This window comes from Suillus subalutaceus (genome assembly GCF_016647625.1).
Source record: "Suillus subalutaceus strain FC151 chromosome Unknown DFJ58scaffold_97, whole genome shotgun sequence".
Taxonomy (NCBI): domain Eukaryota; kingdom Fungi; phylum Basidiomycota; class Agaricomycetes; order Boletales; family Suillaceae; genus Suillus; species Suillus subalutaceus.
The window spans coordinates 163,089-186,457 of record NW_024540346.1 but is presented as its reverse complement, the minus strand read 5'-3'; the positions used below and the strand labels follow the sequence as shown (position 1 = coordinate 186,457).

At 46.9% G+C, this 23,369-nt stretch overlaps 5 protein-coding genes across 5 annotated transcripts; 3 read left to right on the top strand and 2 right to left on the bottom strand.

The window, feature by feature from the left end:
- Nucleotides 1-3,151: 3,151 nt before the first annotated feature.
- DFJ58DRAFT_801577 (uncharacterized protein) lies at nucleotides 3,152-4,428 on the bottom strand (the record flags this gene model as incomplete). The annotated part of the gene is given in 7 exon segments (XM_041390891.1): nucleotides 3,152-3,171; nucleotides 3,184-3,272; nucleotides 3,326-3,508; nucleotides 3,587-3,745; nucleotides 3,797-3,945; nucleotides 3,992-4,290; nucleotides 4,384-4,428. Coding segments are annotated over 3 exon segments (450 nt in total), but the record flags the coding sequence as incomplete, so codon positions are not given.
- A 2,595-nt stretch (nucleotides 4,429-7,023) lies between these two features.
- Nucleotides 7,024-7,429, top strand: DFJ58DRAFT_664447 (uncharacterized protein; the record flags this gene model as incomplete). Its single annotated transcript, XM_041382436.1, has 2 exons — nucleotides 7,024-7,125; nucleotides 7,184-7,429. Coding segments are annotated over 2 exons (348 nt in total), but the record flags the coding sequence as incomplete, so codon positions are not given.
- Nucleotides 7,430-9,937: 2,508 nt separating this feature from the next.
- Nucleotides 9,938-10,357, top strand: DFJ58DRAFT_730984 (uncharacterized protein; the record flags this gene model as incomplete). The annotated part of the gene is made up of 1 exon (XM_041385970.1): nucleotides 9,938-10,357. One exon carries the CDS (start codon nucleotides 9,938-9,940, stop codon nucleotides 10,355-10,357), a length of 420 nt encoding a protein of 139 aa, XP_041240993.1.
- A 180-nt stretch (nucleotides 10,358-10,537) lies between these two features.
- On the bottom strand, nucleotides 10,538-13,613 carry DFJ58DRAFT_717559 (uncharacterized protein; the record flags this gene model as incomplete). Its single annotated transcript, XM_041384367.1, has 10 exons — nucleotides 10,538-11,196; nucleotides 11,249-11,350; nucleotides 11,494-11,950; nucleotides 12,002-12,098; nucleotides 12,146-12,321; nucleotides 12,373-12,502; nucleotides 12,556-12,654; nucleotides 12,713-12,782; nucleotides 12,831-13,032; nucleotides 13,083-13,613. The coding sequence occupies 10 exons, from the start codon at nucleotides 13,611-13,613 to the stop codon at nucleotides 10,538-10,540; spliced, it is 2,523 nt and encodes an 840-aa protein (XP_041240992.1).
- Nucleotides 13,614-14,549: 936 nt separating this feature from the next.
- DFJ58DRAFT_843854 (uncharacterized protein) lies at nucleotides 14,550-16,996 on the top strand (the record flags this gene model as incomplete). Its single annotated transcript, XM_041393010.1, has 8 exons — nucleotides 14,550-14,904; nucleotides 14,947-15,097; nucleotides 15,183-15,585; nucleotides 15,645-15,986; nucleotides 16,036-16,374; nucleotides 16,445-16,565; nucleotides 16,636-16,799; nucleotides 16,850-16,996. 8 exons carry the CDS (start codon nucleotides 14,550-14,552, stop codon nucleotides 16,994-16,996), a joined length of 2,022 nt encoding a protein of 673 aa, XP_041240991.1.
- Between the last annotated feature and the right edge of the window lie 6,373 nt (nucleotides 16,997-23,369).

The window sequence follows — 23,369 nt, the reverse complement described above, 5'->3', positions numbered from 1 at the left end:
AAGATATCATTTTCCAACAGGATAATGATCCCAAGCACACATCCAGAAGAGCTAGGGAATGGTTTGAAGAACATAACATCAATGTTCTTGACTGGCCAGCACAGTCTCCTGATGTCAATGTCATTGAACATCTCTGGGGAACACTCAAGAAAAAGCTTCAAGCCTATGAAAACCCCCCTAAAGGAGTATGGGAGCTTTGGGAGAGAGTAGCAGTGGAATGGGGGAAGATCACAGCTGAGGATTGCCAGAAATTAATTGAGAGTATGCCTAGAAGGATAGAGGCAGTAATTAAAGCCAAGGGAGGTCATACAAAATACTAGAATACCTGGTTATTACTGTAAAATACTTGAGTCAAAAAACTGTCCGCATGAGTCACCATTTTGTGAGCCTTGTATCTCCACCATATCTCCACCGATTCCCACGGTGTAGGGCTCAAATGAAAGCCCTGAAGCCATACTACAATGTGGTATAAGCATGTTTTTGAGGCATTTGTTTGTTCTCACACAATATTATAGATAGTGAAAAATGCCAAAATATACGGACGGTTTTTTGAGCCACTGTATAACTCTAACTATCGTTCATCTCCTTTCGGTATTCCTGTACACCGGTATACCGGTTATCCTTTACTTCCGCTTTGCTTACTGATCCGCTATGCTTACTGATCCGCTACACTTACGAATCCGCTTTACTTGTACTTCATTCCCAGTTCATGATTCGTGATCCATCCGACTTACCAATACGCTCCACTTAGACTTTGCTTATACTTTCGTACATAGCCTCGCACCTTTGCTTATTGATCATTCCGTTAGCTATCCGTAGTATATAAACCTTTGTATATGCGCTGTAGTAGATCAGTTCGAATGTCATCTTAGATTGCACTCATTCCGTCTGGACTCTAAGTCCCTCCGTTATCCGTCCGGACTTGAGTACGCTACTCTTGTCTATTCCGAGACTTAGGATAGATTCCTATAGTCTACATATCCGCCTCTGTCTTCAGACAGTCCTCACCCGTTAGTTTCTAGTCCGGATCCGATCCGGATTAGCCGTTACTCTATACGTTCGATATCCGGAAGTCTTAACGGATCCGTTGCAATACTTATCCGTTGCGATACAAGACTTATCCGTTACAATACTTATCCGTCTCACTAGACGTGATACTTTAGCTCTCTGAAATAAGGGGCAAGACTCAGGGAAAGGGGCACAGCGCACGAGCTGAGGCCGAAGCCCTTTGGATCCGATACTACTTGAGTACGGTCTTAACAGTGTCGACGATTAAGGAGTTTGGATATGGTTTGAGCGGGTCCGCGACTAATGCGTCACTGAGAGAAACTGGTGAAGGTGTTGATTATGGGTGTCGGATCACGACGGAGGGAGGTAAGTCCGACCGCATGCAGAGTTGTTTGTGTCTTGGTTGGAGGCATGATAGGTGTAAGTAACTCGGAAAGGTATGAGTTCGAATATACTGTTAAGACCATACTCAAGTAGTATCGGATCCGAAGGGCTTTGGCCTCAGCTCGTGCGCTGTGCCCCTTTCCCGAGTCTTGCCCCTTATTTCAGAGTGCTACAGTATCACATCTAGTGAGACGGATAAGTATCATAATGGATCCATTAAGGCTTCCGGATATCGAACATATAGAGTAACGGCTAATCTGGATCGGATCCAAACTAGAAACTAACAGGCGAGGACTGTCTGGAGACAGAGACGGATATATAGACTATAGGAATCAATCTTAAGTCTCAGAGTAGACAAGAGTATCGTACTCAAGTCCGGACGGATAACGGAGGGACTTAGAGTCCAGATGGAATGAGTGCAATCTAAGTTGATATTCGAACTGATCTACTACTGTAGAGATACGCACTTAGCTTCGTCACAGCACTCTACAGTACAGCGCATGTACAAGGGTTTATATACTATGGATAACTAACGGAATGATCAATAAGCAAAGGCGCAAGGCTATGTACGAAGTATAAGCAAAGTATGTGTACAGCGTATTGGTAAGTCGGATGGATAACAAATCATGAACTGGGAATGAAGTATAAGTTAAAGCAGATCAGTAAGTGTAGTGGATCAGTAAGCATAACGGAAGTAAAGGATAACCGGTATACCGGTGTACAGGAATGCCGAAAGGAGATGAACGATAGTTAGAGTTATATGAACAGGACATGAAATAAGAATCAGATCGGATCTGTGGACCGGACGACGGATATGTCCATCGGATCTGGATCGGATCTGAGATCCGGATCTTCGGATTGTACCCGGGAATATGGTATATGACACCCGCAGTCAAGAGTACTGATCACACACATCTCGTGGATTATGTATGCGCTAACCAGCGCTGTGGTAAGTAAAGTCGCTTGATTTCATCAACTCAGAGTAGGACTAATGCTATCTACTACTAGATCATGTGTGTCATTTGCTGTGCATTGGAAGGTCGACTATCAAAGACTAAAAATGTACTTCAATTTACTACAGAGGATTATTCCAGGATCACAGGAGGGATTCACCAATCTATAATGGAATATGTTGCTAAGCCTGAGTTAGATGAGTATGAGTTTATGCCACATATGCAGGCTCACTACGACAAATATTTGTGAGTATCTGTGGTACAGTCGCATAATGTACTGATCCTGCCTTTTTTCAAGACAAAAACTACAAACACACATGGGAGAATTGTCGCCAAAGAAAAACACAATGAGTTACATCGCCTCTACAACTGCTGAACTATACTGGCGGCCACCCATGAACCAACCGGCGCCAATGTCCTCCTCCTCTTCCAGTTCGTTAGCATCATCCACTTTCGATCACCATCCTGCTCCGGCCACATCCTCGTCAACCACTTTGTGGCTCCCATGTCAAGATGAGCACAATCCTGTGGTCGCCAACTCACCAACATCAGGGAAAACCTCCTTCACGAAATCAAGGTAATTCCAGCGAATTTCAGGGAATTCCTTGTAATTCCATTGAAATATAAGTAAACGAGATTTTCCTACTCCAGTCGGAATTCCTTTGAATTACTTTGAATTTTCCATCGTTTTCCATTGATTATCATAAATTATCTTGAATTCAAGGTACACGAATATCAATTATGTACATTGTATCAAACAGAAATACCACCATCGAAAGATGTCAAAAAGATCAGCGGACTCGAACAAAGCACCAGTATGTATAAAGATAGAAGCGACTGACTCGAGATTAATCTTCACCCATTGCGTCGAGATCAAGGTAATCACAGGTGTCCAATGAACCAGCAGGCTCTGAGCTCTCTACTGCGCTAATGTTGAATTTGTTAGAGTGCATGACAAATAGTGCACAAGCAAGACATACCTGACTGCCTTGTAGAGATGCGCCATCAGTACATGGTACTTCTTTTTGACTGCCATCAAATATGCGCATGAGAGTCGCTTGGTGAGCCTTGTAAACACTGATGTGGAAGGAGGAATTAAACGATTTGACTTGTGTGCTCAAGGGTGGGTTCCCGCTGCTCCAATCCTTCAATATTGAGTAAATCTGTGGAGAACATTATGTAGTGAGCATACAGAATAAACATTATTGACCAGCACCTACAAGAGTTGCAATCAAACACACCATGGCAACAGGTAGCTCCGGCTCATCATTTCCATCCAAGACAGAAACAAAATCCTCGCAGGACTGGACACCAATTGAGTCCTCGCCATCGAAAAATGATAATTGCATGGTGTCAGTCATAGACTCGTCACAAAACAATTGGTCCCCAAGGACCTTACCCTGGGTAGTGGATGAGAATAAGACTAACAAAGAGACAGAAACTCAACAGACCTTGGCGTCGGTTGGAAAAATATACTTGTGACTCTTGATAAGGTCTTCTACCTCCTCAGCGCAGCCTTTCTTGAGCGCAAAATGAGAAACCACAATCTGATGTGCGAGTTTCTTGAGATTGGTATGGAAGGAGCTAGCCGGCCCTCCGGCTTGTAAGCATATGAGTCATGTCCAAGTAACATACAAGAAGTGTACATACAACTCCGGCCAGAGCCACTGCATAATCAAAGTCATGCTTGACCCTCTTTAATATCGCGTATTCCTTATGCTTCCCAGCAGCGTTATGAACTGCTTCGAGAGACCATCTTTCGCTTCTGAGTGATGTTGGGAAATCCATTGTTGAAGATAGAGGCTTTCTTGAGTTCTAAGACAGTGGTCTTCAACACCTTCTGAATCCGAGTGTTCTGAGCCTTGAGGTTGATAGAGCTGTCTGCTGAGTAGACTAGATCTGTGAATGCAGGCCATGTAAAGGGATGTTCAGATGAGTCCTTATCATCCAACTTGGAGGTCAGCAGGGCCTCTAGAAAATTGAAAATGGTATGATCATGTGAGACAGAATGATGGGAGTGTATAGTAGAACACATCACCTCAAGTTCTTGGCGTGCTTCTGCTAGCTTGCTGCTTTTCTTCTTGCCTGGTTGGGGTTTCAAGTTGGTGGCTGTTAATGAAGGCTCGTGGTAATAAGACTTGGAACGCTGACCAGCCTGAGTCACGATGTCAGACTCTTCACAGTCTTTGTCAGCAAACTGCATCTCTGAGTTAGACTCATCAGCGACATCAGTCACAGAAACACCACTAGAGGCCATCTGAGTCGACGACACCGACGACCATGATTTGGATACATTGCTGGATTGTGCACTAGCAGATCTAGCTGTGTGAGGAGGTATAAAATGGGGAATCTTCAATTTTGAAGAGTCAGGTCAGCGTCATTTTTTCTCATCATTCTCAATGAGGTAACTACAACTCACCTCTTTGATCAATTCCTCCTGGGAGAGTAAGTCCAAATCGCCATCTTCCAGAACCTCCATGTTATCATCCAATTTTTCAGAGTCATGATCACTGTCTCCGTATTCACTAACGGTGTCATTATCTTCAATTGACACCGTGACTGACTTCAGCTTGCAGGTTTTCTCATTGCTGCTTTGACTTTGACCTTGGCCGTGACCATTGACTTGGATGTTTTTGATCCGCTGTGACAATATAGTTTTCCCTGGGCTGATATTCCCCCTTTTTACTTACCTTCACTTACCCACTTTCCTTAGTTTATGTTCGCATTTTTACTGCTTACATAATCATGTCTCCCTTTCACCAGTGTCAGTACCAGTCTGAATCACAGTCCTTTGCTTGATGATATTTCTACTCTCTGAGCTCTGAGTCTAGTACAGAAATCCTTTAGGGTCAAATAGCAGCTAGGCATAGCAATTTTGACCCAACATTTGAAGAGTACTTTACAGAGTTCTCTTCTTGTTGTGTTTCCCACACCGCTGTTGAGTATGTCTCAGACTGATCTGTTTCTGGTAGTACTAAGCAACTAACCCTTGTCTAACTTTTCTGCAGGTGTCTTCCACACTAACTTGGCTGCCGGTACTGATTGTAGTGCAGTTGCTGTGGGGGCACACTTACGAGTATTGGCTGTCATCTCATTCCAGACTGAAATAAGGTATGTCAGTAACCACTTTCTCCCATAATGCACAACCATGCATATGCCAACCTTTCTGCTCTAAGGCCTTCACTTTGGATGACTGCTGCAGTGGTTCTTGGTGATGATGGTGAGTCCATCACATTTGTCTTGCCCTATGTATGTACTCACTCTCTTCTGTCATGGTATTGCCAGTTTTTTCACCAGCAGACATTTGACTTGCCTGGGCCTTTTTTTTGGTGTTCTGCTTGTGGGTGGCTATCTCTGATGGTGTCGAAGATGGACGGGGAGGCATACTGGTATTTGCCTCAGCTGAAGTTGGGAAGAGAAAGGCTGAGGGAGTTCTGAAAAATTACTGGCAGGTTCACAGTGTGCCACCCAGTGCGCCACCATCATTTTCAAGTTTGTAAGTCACTTTGTTTGTTGCTGTGCAGTAGCGTCATTGTCATTTTTCTTTGCAATCTAACATGTTCTGTTGATGTTCAACAGGAATGTCTCAAACTATTCACCCCACACTGCATTCAATTGCCTCAGCTGAAGTTGGGAAATTCAAGTGATCCCTCCCAAACTATTCACCCCGTGCTGCATTTTGGCAATTGCCTCAGCTGAAGTTGGGAAATTCAAGCAATCCCAAACTATTCACCCTGCACTGCATTCAAGCTGCAGAACCACACGGATCCCAAACTATTCACCCCACGCTGCATTGTGCTCCCTTCTCAGGGAAGGCTCGTCGTGTCAGCACAGTAAGTTTGTTTGTTGCTGTACTGTCGTAATCTAACCTGTTCTGTTAATTTTCAACAGGAACGTCTTCAGAACCACACAGATCCCAAACTATTCACCCTGCACTGCATTCAAGCTGCTCCCCTCTCAAGGAAGGCTCGTTGTGTCAGCGCAGTAAGTTTGTTTGTTGCTGTGCTGTTGTAATCTAACCTAATCTAACCTGTTCTTAATGTTCAATAGGAACATCTTCAGAACCACACAGATCCCAAACTATTCACCCCGTGCTGCATTCCTACCTACCACCTCTACCTACCACTTGTTTCTTTACCATCAGAATGAACACTTGCCCAGGTTGCGCTAAAGACTTTGAGCATGGTGGATATTTCCGACACCTAGGCAAGACCACGAATCCCTCATGCGCAGCCCTATTACAACATTCTGGTCTTTTTTCTCAGTCAGAGGATGAAGATTCTGACAATTTAGATTCTCATCATCTAACCGAATTTACAGGAGACTATTTTGGCCACTATGATGAACAAGATCTGACATGGCCAGATAATAACGACGAAGCTGCGGAGCCTCCTTTGGATTCTGACAGAGAGGAGGAAGAGGATCATGATGCAGAGGTTGAGCATGGGTGGGAATGCCCTGCAGATCCTGTACTGCAGGATATTGATGTGGATGATTTTGAGGAGTCGGATGCATTGTCACAACCACATGCAGCCGAACGACAAGAAGTGGAGAAGCCCCTTGGTCACCAGCCCACTATCGCAAAATTTCCGCGGCGCCATGCAGGTGCTCCAATACTTATCTCTGGCACTACAGCTTTTGAGTCTTATAACAATGTTCTGCAAGGTGCAGACAATTTTGGGCTCCCTTTGTGTCTCGCATAGATTATGAGGTTGCAAAGTGGGCAAAACTTCGCAGTTCTGGCTCAACCGCTTTTTCAGAGCTGCTTGCAGTTGAAGGGGTGAGTTTTCATTTTCTTGGGTCATGAATGAGCCAACATTTTAACTATGTTTGTATAGATTCATGATGCCTTAGGTCTTTCATATCAGAACACCCGTGAACTCAATCAAATTATCGACCAACACTTACCATGCAGACGACCTCATTTCAAACATGAAGAAATCATTGTCACAGATGAGGCTTTTGATGTGTACTCTCGCAATGTCATGGAGTGCGTCAAAGCCCTTTATTCAGATCCAGAATTCTCGCAACATCTCAACTATGCTCCCAAATGCCATTATGTTGATGCCGACAAAACTATCTGAATGTATCATGATATCCATACAGGAAAGTGGTGGTGGTCCACACAGGCAAGTCATTGAAAAATCTGTTTGATTCGTGTTGAACTTACCACAATATCATTTAGAAAGAACTCGAAGCCAAGAAACCTGGCGCAATAGTTATACCCATCATCCTTTCCTCTGACAAGATGCAGGTCACTATGTTTAGAAACAAATCCGCCTATCCTGTCAATATGACAATAGGCAACATTCCGAAGGAGATCTGTCAAAAGCCCTCTCGACGAGCGTGGATTCTGCTTGCCTATCTACCAACCTCAAAACTCAATCATATCACAAACAAGGCCGCTAGGCACTGAACCGCAACTAATTTGTTTCATGCTTGTTTGTGTCACATTCTGGAGCCTCTGAAAGTCCCAGGCGAGGATGATGTTGCTATGGCTAGCGGGGATGGAGTTGTGCATCGAGGACATCCTATTGTCGCTTGTTATTCTGCCGATTACCCCGAACAGTTGCTGACAACTGGGAACAAGTCCGGAGAGTGCCCAAAATGCGATGTCCCACATGAGGAGTTGGGAAGTCCAGATGTTCCTGTGCAGCTGCGTGTTGGCGCATGTCACATGCACGTGATCGATGTGGCACGACGATAATCGGAGTTGAGCGTTGGTATTCAAACCATCATATATATTTCTCTCTACTGTACATTCATCCCTCAGTCCATTACCACGAGCTGAGGGTATGTTATTTATCTCGCCTCATTGCATACCTAGATCTAATGTTCGCTATTAGCGCTAACTAATAACATTGTCTAGGTACATTGACAATACAGTCCGTTACCACAAGCTGAGGCACTAACTAATAACATTGTCTAGATGGAACAGGTTATGAGCCCTGTGCCCTCATAATCGAGAGCACAGAAACCACCTGGACATCATTGGACCTCAGTAAAGCTCATCGTAACATACACACACACTCGGCGTGCAGCGTTATTACACATTTTATTTTTTTAGGACAACGTCTACGAATGTCGTTCCTACTTCCCCTTTGGGCGAGAAGCACCGTGACAGAGCACACGAGCCCATCCCTATATATATAGGTGGTACATTGTGTTTTTCCCCGCATCGCTTCTTTCTCCCGCACCATATAGTGTGCTATGCCACCTAAACTCCATACACGGTCCAAATCTCAAGTCACCTCGGGCTCTGCCGCTCTAATGCCTCAGAGTGTTGGCATATCCCCTCAGGTACCAGCTCAAGCAGGGGCCACCATGTCTTCCATGATATCTTCTGTCACTGTTGTAACCTTAAGCCAGACTGATCTCGAGAAGATTGAAGTCCTCAATCGCAGTAAGAATAACTGGGGTACATGGTCCGATAAAATTCAGAACTACCTCCTGCTCAAACATAGCGGCAGTTACCTCCTGGGTATTATTCAGCGTCCTGACCCTCTCGTTCATCCTACTGGCGCAGGTACCTGGGACCTTAACAACCTTTGCATCATTGCTGCACTCCACACCCATTCCACTCCGGAGGAGGGCGAATTCTTGTGCCCCTTCACCAATGAATACACTGCTTGGACTGAGCTGAAGGCTCGTCACGAGAAGGTGGGACCCATTGCACAAATCCTTCTGATTCAGCAGGCGCTCACCATGCGTTTCCGTCGTACCGAACACCTTTCTGCCACAGGTATGCAACTCTCTGATCTCATCAGGCGTATCTACACTATTGGCCTGCCTAAGGAGGACGATGTCATATACCATATTCCCGGGTACAGATCCGAAGATCCGGATCTCAGATCCGATCCAGATCCGATGGACATATCCGTCGTCCGGTCCACAGATCCGATCTGATTCTTATTTCATGTCCTGTTCATATAACTCTAACTATCGTTCATCTCCTTTCGGCATTCCTGTACACCGGTATACCGGTTATCCTTTACTTCTGTTATGCTTACTGATCCACTACACTTACTGATCCGCTTTAGCTTAGACTTCATTCCCGGTTATGATTTGTTATCCATCCGACTTACCAATATGCTGTACACATACTTTGCTTATACTTCGTACATAGCCTCGCGTCCTTGCTTATTGATCATTCCGTTAGTTATCCGTAGTATATAAACCCTTGTACATGCGCTGTAGTAGATCAGTTCAAATATCATCCTAGATTGCACTCATTCTGCCTGGACTCTAAGTCCCTCCGTTATCCGTCCGGACTTGAGTACGATACTCTTGTCTACTCCAAGACTTAGGATTGATTCCTATAGTCTATATATCCGTCTCTGTCTTCAGACAGTCCTCGCCCGTTAGTTTCTAGTTCCGATCTGATCTGAATTAGCCGTTACTATATACGTTCAATATCCGGAAGCCTTAACGGATCCATTACGAGACTTATCCGTCTCAATATACACGATACTCTAGCACTCTGAAATAAGGGGCAAGACTCGGGAAAGGGGCACAGCGCACGAGCTGAGGCCGAAGCCCTTCGGATCCGATACTACTTGAGTACGGTCTTAACAGACGACTTCCTCACTATCATGTTCCTTAATGCCCTCACTGATGATTTCCCCCACGTCCGCAACCATATCGCCGACGCTATCACCACCAGCAACCCTAGCGCATCCTATGGACCTAACAACATTCGTGCTCGGCTCAATGTTGAACAACAACTCATCGATTCCGAGAAGTCCAAATCGGGCGACGTTGCTATGGTCGCGACACATAAGAGTGGTGGTGCCACACGCTCCACAAAGACTTGTTCTGACTGTGGGCGCACAGGCCACTCTGCCTGCTGCACTACTTGCAACGTTTGGGGGCATAATGCAAAGGACTGCTTCGGTCGAGGAGGAGCTATGGAGGGCAAGAAGGAGGAGGTCTTGGCTCGTAAGCATGCTGCATCAGTAAATCATGAGTTTACTTTTCTAACTTCTTTCGCGCTTATTTGCACAACCCGTTAACAATCATCACTATTTGTTCGAACTTGAAAAGTTTATGCCATTGAATTAAGTAAAAGGCACAAAATAGGTGAAAAAGTGGGAAAAAGTGAAAGTTGTAATTGAGTGAGCGAGAATCCCTAAAGTAAGTGACGTGGAAAAAGCATGAAAGGTACCAGAAAAAGATGGTCACATTGGAAAGTGCTAACACGCTATCTCGAAGGTGTGATGGTCAGCATATTTGTTGACATAGAAGAGGGTGAAGATCTCGAGGACATGGTGGGGTTTAATCACGGAGGGAAGCGGATCAGTACCATAGACAGGAATGAGATGGGCAGAACAGAAGATGGTATCCACATGGATCACTGCAAATGCATGATCACCAGTGGAAGAAGACTTCACCATCCACATTCCGGTGTCGCCGTCGGGTGCATCGCCAACTCGGTTGAACCAGCGGACAATAGCGCATGGATAGTATACACCCCTAAGTCGAAAGGAAAAAAACGTGAGTACCTGAGCGATATCCATGCCCCGCATTCCGTGAGCATTTGGGTCAGTAATGACAAACACACAATCTTTGCATGGATGTCCATTTCTCCATTTGGGGGACACACGAATGTACTCGTGTTTCATCCCACCAATCCCACTCAAGTCACTCAGTGCAAAGAATGTTGATACTGCGGAATTGAAAACACGTATCCTCCCATCAAAGTGAGGGCAGTCCATGATGCTCACAGGCACTTCAGCGAGTTCCTTGTCCGGATACAATTGTTCGGTGAGGAATTGTCGGACAAGATCAACCAAGTGTGGGATGTGAAGCTTGCTGGCTAGCGCAGGAACACTTTGTGCCCGCTTTCTCCCTTCTATTTAGTATGTAATTAGCTAGTACTTCAGAACGCGCAAAAAATGACTCACGAGATGTTCGACTGAGTTCTATGTGTGCAAGGACAGAAGTTGGTGCATCAATGTCCTCAGAGTCTGCAATGACATCAGCGTCAGGCACACTGGCGCTTCGCGCTGCGCTGGGTTCTTCTTTGTCAACATCAAGCACTTCTGCACTGCCTTGTGTGGAGGGGACAGTGGGTCGTCCATCTGCTGGTGGTTCTAGTAGTGATAAACGTCAACATTGAAATTTAAAGGTAGAAATTAGAAAAAATTACCAAGCGATGTGAGAACAGAGGATAAGCATGTACCTGAGAGCATCCCGCGAATACAGAAATCCACACGTGATGCCGCTAACTTGTCCAGACGCTGATTAGTTAGCAGCATCTGGCCTAGTGCCTTGTACCGACTGGAACGTCTCCATGGCTCTTTGACAGCCTTGATGTGTTTCGACTCCGTGATTGAGGAGCACAGGCCATTCGGAGCGCCAAATAGTCGAATCAGGGAGACATAGTGAGTCATCAAGTGCTGTCGGGGAAGCGAGAAGGTGGGGACCACTCCAGTGGTCCTGAAAACCTCACAATATGTGTGAAAACGAGTGAGCGCATCTTGAATTTCAATGAGGGACTTCTCAGTGATGATATTGCGGTGGATGAGGTAACAGAATTCAAGTAATGCACGGAACACACGCACAACATCTGTTGGGACATAGCCTTCAATTGCAGGCAAGTAAACCTTCACATGGTTAGCGCTACAATATCTCGTGTAGAAGAATATGTAAATTACCTTCATAAGCGCCTTTGAGTCGTCACCAGTCCACTGTTTGAAGTGGCGTCCTTGAGGAAATCTACGCAGTCCAGGAAATGGAGGAACTGCTGCAATCCTAATATGAAAGTAAGATTAAATGAAAATTGCAGAAAGAAAACACACCTTCGGTCAATATCATCCAAGATGATGTTGGCTTGCCTCTTTCCATGCGTCTGCAGGAGGTATTTCTCTACCCAGTCGACCAAATGATCTTTGTATGCCCCCTTGATGAGTTGATGGAGAAGGTCAGGCGCAAGTAGCTCATGGATATCAGCACGGGGGAAATCGTTGGTAAATGGCTGTGTTAATGCGTGAATCTAAGTACAAGTGAAACGGAGTGACCGAGGTACCACAAGCTCACCAACTAAACCGTACTCAAACCGCAGGGTTCCAGAATCATACTCTTCAATTAGCGCATCTGCGTGAGCTCTTGTGCGATTGCAATTGATCGCATCAAGGTTTCCACGAGGTGAAAGACACCTTCAAGTTACTTGGTATAAGCACAGATATAAAATGCTCATTGAAAAACTTACTTGGCGCACCAATATCGTAATATACAGGCGAGCAGCACCTGTTCTTCATAGTCTACAATGTAGGGCCCAAGTCCATAGACCACACACCGATAATGCCATCTCCGAAGCGTGCAACTTCAGGTTTTGTCATAGCGGGTTTGAGGTTCTTGAGATAAACGAGAGTGAAGAATGGAAAAGTTGGCATCGGAAATTTCGAAAGCCTGGTGTATCGGCATGCTCTTTGGTTGCTGTTAGAAATGTAATGAGGATAGAACATAAAATAAGCGACCACTTACTTTTGGGCATTGCGAGGAAGGCTACAACCGCAACAGCATTTCGATGAGCACGACGCACATTATTCCGAACATTGCCGATAGAGGCGTAGAGTGGGTAGTAGTCATTTTGTCCCGTGGCAACTGAAACGGTAGTTTTGTCACTTCCAAGAATAACCGGCACAAAGGTTGAGCCATGTGTGTCAGCATCCTTAGATATGATGTCCTATAGATGCGCTTGTCAAACCACACACAATAAAATGATGAAACACGTACTGCTTGAGCCCAGCCCCAATCTCCAGACATGAAGTCCTGCCATTGGTGTTCATTGTTCTCTGTTGCGAACTCACGGTAAGGTTGGAGATCCATCTCCGCAGTGAAGTCTGGGTTAGCAAGCATATTTCGAACAACATCGCGGGGATCACGAAACCAGACATCATGAGAATCTGCCATCCAGGGTGGGGCACCTTCATCTGGAATTGCGCCTGTATACTTGACCGAAAAAGATTGCCACTTAACATCGCCAAGGGGAGTATTGTCAATCGTCCTGTAGACATCGCGATGATCTGGAAATAGGGTGGCCTTGCTCCTGGCTTGGATTAAGGAAGCTGCCAAAATGTTCAGGAGGTGGTCGATAGAATGTGCGGGAGTTTGGTTCTTTGTAAATAGGTAGTCGGCAAGCTCAAACTCAACATGGCTCTTGTAGGGAGTCCAGTCGTCCGGTGTCTTTTCTGTGAGTGGTGGAGGTGGTGTTCCTGGTGGAAGGAACACACCCTCAGCATCGCAAGGGCGAGCTTTTGAGTGCATTATGTCAATAAAAATAAAAATAAAACAAGACAAAAACTTACCAGACAAAAGAGGATGGTAATTTCTAAACAATCGTTCACCAGCGCCAAAGAACTCTGCTGTTGATTGCAGAGGATCTTCGTCGTCTATGGGACCAGCATCACCAAAGTCGCTGCCAATGTCCCCATGACCAAAGATGTCAGGGCCCGCCTGTGCTGGACTTGCCGAACGAGGTACAGATGGTTGCATCAACATAGGTGGTTGTAAGAAGACAGGGTGCTTCGCATTCATATGCTGAGTATACCCAGACCGATTCTTGAACCAACGATTGCACCCTGGCTTTGTGCAAGGGATGCTAAGACCGCTGGGCACTTGGTGTGGGTGGGGCATGATGTTTGAGTTAATGGTATTGGGAGTCGAGGGAAAAACAGGGATAGCCAGTACCAGTTCTGGGACGGCAGATGATGGTATTGGGAGCTGAGAGAATGAAGCTGGAAGGATCACCAGGACCAGTTCTGGAACGGCAGTTGATGGTATTGGGAGGTGAGAGAATGGGTGGTAGGATCGCCAGGACCAGTTCTGGGACGGCAGTTAATGGTATTGGGAGGCGAGAGAATGGGTGGTAGGATAGCCAGTACCAGTTCTGGGATGGCAGTTGATGGTATTGGGAACTGAGAGGATGAAGCTGGAAGGATCGCCAGGACCAGTTCTGGCAGTATTGAAGCGATGCAGTCGAAAGAACAGCTATTTGATACTTGAGTTGATGGTATTCGGTGGTGTAGGTGGACGCACCTACTGGTAGCGAGTGCAGGCGGACTTGGAAAATCGTATTGAGTCGTACTACTGCAGGGTTGTTTGTTTGCGTTTAGGAAATTTTGCAGCATACATTCGACTAAATCTTACTGACCTTTTATTGTGCTCCTTTGCCGCATCCCTTGCCTGCCTTTCATATCCGCTATGGCACCTCCCGTCTCTCCTCGCCGTACACGCACCAAAAATGCAACACAGCACCCTGGACATGTGCTCCTCGAAGGTAAAAGAAAACGACGCACCCAGGCCCAGATCAAGGAAGACAAACAGCGTGCCCAGGAAGCACAGGCTGCCCAGGAAGCCACTCAGCAGAGCAAAATCGATCGTATTGCTGGTATTGAGGCTGCCATGGAGGTGGAGCAGGCGACTCAGGCGACTGGAAAAGTGAAGCCGGTAAGGCCTTGTGCTAGGCCAGTCAAAAAAAAGACAGATGGGAAAGGTGCCGACAGTGATCTTACCTCAGAGAGTCTGCCTGTGCCTGCACCAGAGGCTAAGGGTCAAGGTACAGGTGATCATCACATTAGTCAAGATGGTGGTGGTGTAGGCGCGGGAAAGAGTAAAGCGGTTGGAAGCAAGGCTGCTGCAAGGCCGCCAAAGAAGAAGGCTTCCTTGATACGTGATGCAATCAGTACCGCAACAAGACAGATTCTTGATGGGAAGGCACCTGATTGTGACAAGAAAGGAAATCCTGTACCGTCAGTTAATTTGTCTTCTCACCATCATGATCTTGATGCTCACAGAATCTACACTACATTTTATGACACTTACTTGGTCGCTCAGAGGTAAAAAATTTAGCTTGACAGGCAAGATCAACAACTGGCGCAATCTCGTGAAACCTGAGATGAAGTCGAAAGCGTCTCCTGTTGCGACACCTGAATCCAAATTTTCAGACGGCACTGTTTTGTCAGCAACCACTTTGAAGACAAGCCAAACTGCAGCGACCACTGTCTCACTCACAAAAGACCCTCCTCTGTCCTTGACAGAATTTTCAGAGGGTGACGAGGAAGAGGAAGAGGACAGAGATGGTGACAACGACATTGACGAAGATGGAGACGGAGATGTAGGTGGAGACGACGCTGATGCTGACGTTGACGCTGATGCTGACGTTGACGCTGACGATGAAGACAACAATTTCGAGGAACCTGCCCTTGTAACTAACAGAAAGGTTAAGGCAAGCCTGAAGGTAAGTCATGGCATCAAAACATCGAAGTTCAACTGATGCACACTGACATTTTGTTTTAGTCTGTTGTACAGATTGCCGAAACTTCGGACGATGAAATGCCTGAAGCACTGGCACCAATATCTTTCAATCAATTGCCATACAGCCAACAAGCAGACATCGTAAGGTTTGCCCTAGAGCAAGTCCCACCTCGCGGGGTCTCGTCCACCAAGAGGACAATCGAGGAGGCTGAATTAATAGAATTGTCTGAAGAATACGTATCCGATCACAGCGAGGATGCTGCTGAGGAGGATACAGACCGCCACGACATGTTCAAGTGTGTTATTGACCCTATGCTACTTGACGAAGAGCCTATCTCTGCCAACGTCGAGCAGGTTCCCAAGCCAATGCGCATTACTACAAAGGTAAGTGTTGGTTCAATATTTATTCTCTCAATACTGAGGTATTTGCTAGACCAGTGTGACAGTCGCCGAGAAACCGAGCCCACCCAAGAAAGCTAAACTGGAACCAGTACTTTCGATGCCCTCCGAACCCAATTTGATGGCTGCCGACATGTCGACAAAGCCCAAAACTGGCGCTCAATGGCAAAACATGGACCTCCCACCGATTATGTTGGAGGGTGGCGCATGGCGCCGGACATTTATCCCAACGGTCTTTCTTTGGGCAGGTGCTCAGCCAAAATTTTGGTCTATCGAGACCGAAAAATTACTTCCGGCACTCCAGGCTATTTTCAATGTCTCATTTCCAGGAATAAATCACAACATTCAACCAAAAGGTCCCATAGTAGGCTTGGTAAGTCCAAGTCAAATTTATTTTCACATCCTAACTATCTTTCTAACTGTAAATTGTCCTTCATTTGAAGGTGAATCAGCGTATATGCTCCTGGCGCAGCAACTTTGGATCAACAGCTATTGCCCTCATCGCGAACTTTCTGGCGGCCTCTAGAAATGACAAGAATGACGACAATGACGATGACGACGACGGTGCTGAGTATGAACAGGGGCTGGCAACATTTTCTTCTCGAAAACTGGGCCTTCCTCTATGAGGATCCAGAGACTCGTGATGCAGACAAGATCTACCGGTCGGTGTTCATGTTGGAACTGATTGAGTCTGCTCACATCAACGCGATTGCCGGATTCCTCAATGTACCGGCACTCAACATGGATGCTCTGCAGGTGAAGGGCATGCAGGCTGTAATTGCTGCAAGTGCTGCTGCAGTAGGTCCCATCTATGGTTTTTGACTTCAATTGACGGTCCACCTTTGCAGCTCGAACGTGCCTTTAATTTCGCTGCGAAGCCGAAAGTTTTGAAGCAAAACAACACCAGCAGTAAAGAGAGCACCGCAATATCAGCCTTTTCGGAGGCAAACTGTGGCTCAGCGACATCCGAATACTACGAGTCCCTCAAGAGGTGAGGGGTGAAGTACACTGCGGACATAATCGCCCTGGTGCACAAGCGCCAGGAAGCAGCCAAAAAACTCAAGAGTGCTCCTGCCGAGGAGCTGAAACCTAAGGGCAAGCGTGCCCTGCTCTGTAAGTGTTTTTTTACTTGACATGCGCTCTACTTATGTGTCCAACAGGATGTTTACTGTTTTCACCGGTGTCCTCCATCATTTCCGTACTCTCTGGACTCTGCTTCCACACATTCAAACACATCTTCCCCGTCATTCCCCCCGCTGTATTGAGCCGTCTTTTGCGTTTGTGAACTACTCCTAGACTGCTTTTTATCTCCATTTTTCGCACTTTTGGACTACTTATTTTAATGTTGACAACTTTTAATGCTCACTATTGTGCCGTTTTATGTGGGTCTTGCAAAATAAGTTGAAAAAAAAGTTGGATTTGGGGCCGAGAGATCTACTGAAAAAAGTAGCTTTTACTTTTATTGCCTTCGCACTACTTCCCCACTGCTTTGTGCAAAAAGTTGTACATTAGTGGGCAAAAAGTAAACTCGTGATTTCCTGATGTGCATGCGAGTCTACCCCCAAGGCCCCTTTGGCCAAGCCTGGTAAGCCAGCTTCTACTGGGAAACCTGGCGGTGTTCGCTACGACGTTGGCAGCCGCGCATATATTCTGGATAGCGAGACCCAGGAGGCCGTGTTTGTCACCTCCAGTGACCACCCACCTCCTGCATCTCAGGAGTTTGCTGGCCTCGCCAGTGACACCTTCACCCCTGCCTTCATTCAGGAGCTTTCCTCCATCGACGATAATGAGTTCACTGCTCTCCTCGCTGCGTTCAACGACTTCCAGACCAGCCTCGATTGGCGTCAGTGCACCCGCTCAGTCGATTTCGCTGGACTCACCTATAAGGCCCCCAATCAACGTCAATGCACCATCGTCGACCCCTCCATCGTCCCGTTCTTCTTGGACAGTGGTGCCTCTGTTCATATCAGTAACACCGAGGGTGATTTCTTCAGTCTCCGCCCCATCCCCCCCCACACTGTGAATGGTGTTGGCGGGTCATCCATTCAGGCGATTGGCATCGGCACTCTACCCCTCGTCGTGGCCAAAGGGATCCATATCACCCTTGACCACATTCTATTCATCCCAGCTGCCACTGTTCGGCTCATTTCTGTGTCATCTCTCTGTGCCGCTCACCGTTGTGTTGCGTCCTTCGATGCTACCAGCTGCTGGGTTCAGGCCGCAAGTGGCACTCATATGCTCTCTGGCACGCTCACTTCGTGTCGCCTCTACGCTCTTTCCGGTGGTCAACTTTCTGCTGAACACGCCTACCTCTCTCAACGCCTTCCTGATCTTCAATCCTGGCACAGGCATATCAAGATATGACCTTTACACATACTTAACCTTTTTCTATTACATACACAATCACTCCTCCTATCATGCGTCATACACGTTCCCTATTGATTCTCCGTCTCAATCAACGTATTAATTCCTCCCCTCGTCGAATAATCTCCCCAAGTCTTTCGATCCAAGACTGAGTCCGTTCCCATCCTTAGTTCCCTAGTCTGAGTCTTGTCACTTCTGATAAGTTATGAGCCCTGGCTCAGACTAGGCCTACATTCATTTCTCGCTTCCACTCGCCTTATCTGAGCCTCTCCGACTTTTTCCGAACTGGAACAAGGTCGCCCTCTATCCCCACTTGACCCGCGGATCTTATCCATTCCCTTGCCGCCATCGCTGCCATTGACGCCTGTCGTACCAACTCGCTCGTTACCAAACCCATTTAATCTTCCCATTCTACTGTCGCCATCGCCGACACATCGTTCGACACCAGTGATGTCCACCATATTGTCATCCAACATCCAGATTCCAACATCTTTTCCTCACCCTCCTCTGGATGCCAATGGCTCCAACTACACCTCATGGGTAACGACCATGGACCTTTGGCTCTCGCTCTTCAACCTTTGGCGCCTCCTTTCAGGAGATGAGAAGGGTCCTCTGTGCCCAACCAGAAGCACCACTGAGACTGAGGCTGATTTCAACAAACGCCTTGTGACACATGATGCGAGCGCGGATGTCATTTCTTTCCGAGAACGCCAAAGCATAACCAAAGGACTCCTTGGTATGACGGTACATTCAAGTGACCTCATCCACTTCATGGGTGTCACTGATCCAGCTGCCATCTGGAAAGTGCTAGAAGACAAGTATCAGGCATCTGTTGGCATCCGCTTTACGAGCCTTATGGGCCATATTTTTGACCTTCCCAAAGCATCTGATAGCAACTCCCTTACCAAGACCATTAAGGAGATCACGGACATCAAGGCCCAATTCAAGGTCATTGAATCCATCGAATGGAAGTGCAATGAATATACCCTTGTCCAAGCGCTACTGCGTGCCCTTCCCGACTTCTATGCGCCGCTTTCCCAGCTCATACTCCATAGCGCTGACGCCAATACTGGAAAGCTAACGCTGGAAGGAGTCATCAGCCAGATCAGGAACTCGGAACAGTATTATGCAAGTTTCGGCTCTGCAAACCCACATGCGCACCACACAGCCATGGCTGCTAGGGTGGCGAAAGCAGGTAAACCTACCAAGCGTGCCAAACCAAAGGATTTTGATGCCTCCAAGGGGGATAAATGGGAATTGTCGTGGTGTTCGACATGTGGATCTTGCAAACGCACAGGCCACATCTGGCACAACTGCCGTGCTCACCTAGGAAAATCGGACTCATCCAATATGTCAGCATGCATCCCTTCCTCACCCTCACAAGGCACTGACATGTCGGCTCTCACGACAGGACAACCTGACAACGTCCCGTCCTTCCTTTGCCTACCTGCGCACTCTGCCAGTTACTCTAATATGAACACTATTTCATTCCCGTTCCACGTAGACTCAGCTGCCACCACACATATGGAATCCAAACACTCCCTCTTCACTCGTTACAGAACCTATAACCCCCCTCTAACCGTGAAGCTTGCCGATAATGATACTGTTCTTGCCCCAGGATGGGGATTCATCACACTAGCGCTCAACAACAACGGGAAACATGAGTCCATCAAACTCCCCTTCCTCCATGTACCTGACCTACGGTGCACACTAATATCTGTATCAGCTTTAGCGTCGGAAGGCATCTTTTTCCAAACGGATGCTGAAGGGGGACAAATGCATCGTGCTGATAGAACCGTGATCGCACGTGTGGAATGCTCTGCTGGTTTGTACTATCTCCAGGCCAAGCACACCCATATGGCTTTTGCCAGCAGATCCACCTCAGCTATGCCCTTACCACTCACTGTATGGCATGCGCACATGGGTCATGCCGCAAACTCCACCTTGCGAAAAGCCGAGAAGGTCGTAGTGGGGCTATCCCTTGATTCCTCAGACGAGTCTGCAGGACCTGGTGACCATATTGACTGTCCATCGTGCCTAATGGGCAAACAGAAACGCTTGCCGTTCCTGTCTCATGCTCGACACCATGCGACCCACATCGCCGAGCTCATTCACACTGATGTTTGGGGACCCATCAACACTGCAACACAATCTGGCGAAACATATTTCGTCGCCTTCACAGACGATTTTTCACGCTTTTCGACCATTTACCTCCTTAAGCACAAGAGTGAGGTACATTCTCACCTTCTGCGATATATCGCGTGGATTGAGAACCAGTCAGGTCAGCGGGTCAAACGTCTCTGCAGCGACAATGGCGGTGAATATGTCTCTCACGCTACCATCGAGTTTTTGCGCAGTAAGGGCATTGAACATGAACTTACGATGCCATACACAGCAGAACAAAACAGCGTTGCAGAGCGTGGACACCAGACGGTTGCCACTCGAGCATTGAGCGCTCACCACCAGAGCGGTTACCCCCGTTCGTTCTGGGGTCATGCTATCCTTAACTCAGTTTATATCAAGAACTTCCTTCCGTCGTCAGCAATAGGACACCGTTTGAACTCTTCTATGGTGAACTACCAAATGTCTCGCACTTACGCCCATTTGGCTGCCTCGCCTATGCTCACATCCCAGATGATAATCGCAACAAATACGAATTCGTCTCCAAGTGGTGCTTCTTATTAGGACATGTCAAGGATGCTGGATACCTTCTATGGGACCCAGCAACACAACAAACGATACGCTCCCGGAATGTTCATTTTGATGAAACCGTCTTCTATGGCACACCCAACTCAGTTGTTTCCCCCCTTGTCGAACTATATAATCAGCGCACGCTAATGCAGCAGTCCACTCCTGCATTGCCACAACCACTGCCAATATCAGAAGACGGCTTCAAAATCACACGACCTCAAGAAGATGGTTCTGAGATCACATTACCAGGACCCAGTACTGTTTCAGTGGGAGCACTTCCGTTTTCCACTCCTCCCATCCCCGAACCTCCACAGCCATTCCCGCAGTCAAATGACAATGTCCTCCCAGTCCCCGCTACCATTGAACCCCCTGTAGAAACTGCACCACCTCCTGAGCCACGACGTTCAACACGCCAATGCATCAACGCACGACCAGCGGTCCCAAAGTCTGTTGCTATTCCGACCAAACATATTCCAGTACAGCGGCATTGGACCTACGTCCCCATCACCGTCGAGGAGGAAGTTGACGAAGAACAAGACTGTGTTACTACTGCAACCCCAAACATCACCATCAAACACTCCGCAATACACGTATCCTTGACGGACAGCCATAAAATTGATGGACGGAAGCTTCCCCCGAAAACGATAGCTGTGGCTCGCTTGTCAATGGATTCGGGTCATTGGGAAAGTGCGATGAATGAAGAGTTAGCTTTGTTGGGAGAAAAAGGAGTGGGTGTCTTAACACCACCCCCATCAGGGAGAAAAGCAGTAGGCTCGCGGTGGGTATACTCGCACAAATATGACGAGAATGGTCAGATTGCCCGTCATAAGGCTCGTCTTGTTGCACAGGGCTTCACACAGATTGAAGGTCTAGACTATACCGACACCTTCGCCCCCGTCGCAAAGTACGACACAGTACGTGCGCTACTCTCCATGGTCGCTAAGTTTGATCTTGAACTTGATCAAATAGACGTGAAGACCGCTTTCCTCAATGGCAACCTTGATGAAGAAATCTACATGCGTCAACCACCAGGTTTCGAAGATTCTGAACACCCAGATTGGGTCTGGAAACTTCTCAAGGCCATTTACGGACTGTTAAGACCGTACTCAAGTAGTATTGGATCCAAAGGGCTTCGGCCTCAGCTCGTGCGCTGTGCCCCTTTCCCAAGTCTTGCCCCTTATTTCAGAGAGCTATAGTATCGCGTCTAGTGAGACGGATAAGTATTGTAACGGATAAGTCTTGTATCGCAACGGATCCGTTAAGACTTCCGGATATCGAACGTATAGTAACGGCTAATCCGGATCGGATCCGGACTAGAAACTAACGGGTGAGGGCTGTCCGAATGACAGAGGCGGATACTGTATGTAGACTATAGGAATCTATCCTAAGTCTCGGAGTAGACAAGAGTAGCGTACTCAAGTCCAGATGGATAACAGGGGGACTTAGAGTCCAGACGGAATGAGTGTAATCTAAGATGATATTCGAACTGATCTACTACAGCGCATATACAAAGGTTTATATACTACGGATAGCTAACGGAGTGATCAATAAGCAAAGGTGTGAGGCTATGTACGAAAGTATAAGCAAAGTCTAAGTGGAGCGTATTGGTAAGTCGGATGGATCACGAATCATGAACCGGGAATGAAGTACAAGTAAAAGCAGATTCGTAAGTGTAGCGGATCAGTAAGCAAAGCGGAAGTAAAGGATAACCGGTATACCGGTGTACAGGAATACCGAAAGGAGATGAACGATAGCTAGAGTTATATGAACAGGAAATGAAATAAGAATCAAAGTGGATCTGTGGACCGGACGACGGATATGTTCATCGGATCTGGATCGGATCTGAGATCCGGATCATCGGATCTGTAGCCGGATATATGGTATATGACACGGACTCAAGCAAGCCGGTCGTCAATGGAACAAGACGCTCGATGATTTCTTACGAAAAGAAGGTTTCAACTTTGTTCGCAGTGAAGCAGACTATAGTCTGTATGTCTTGTGCAAGGATGACAAGACCCTTTGGCTCCTTGTTTACGTCGACGACATGTTGCTGGCGTCGAATTGTCGCGATTTCCTTAACGGTTTCAAGTTGGAGATGAGCAAACATTTTGAGATGAAGGACCTTGGCGAAGCGCGTCATTTTTTAGGAATGCATATTACGCGTGATCGCTCCAAGAAGCTTCTTACTGTTAACCAATCCTCCTTCCTCGAACAAATCCTCAGCGAAACTCAGATGTCGGACTGTCGCCCAGTGTCTACCCCCCATGGTCCCAGGCATCTCTTTGACGAAGATGTCTGCACCTCTCACTCAAA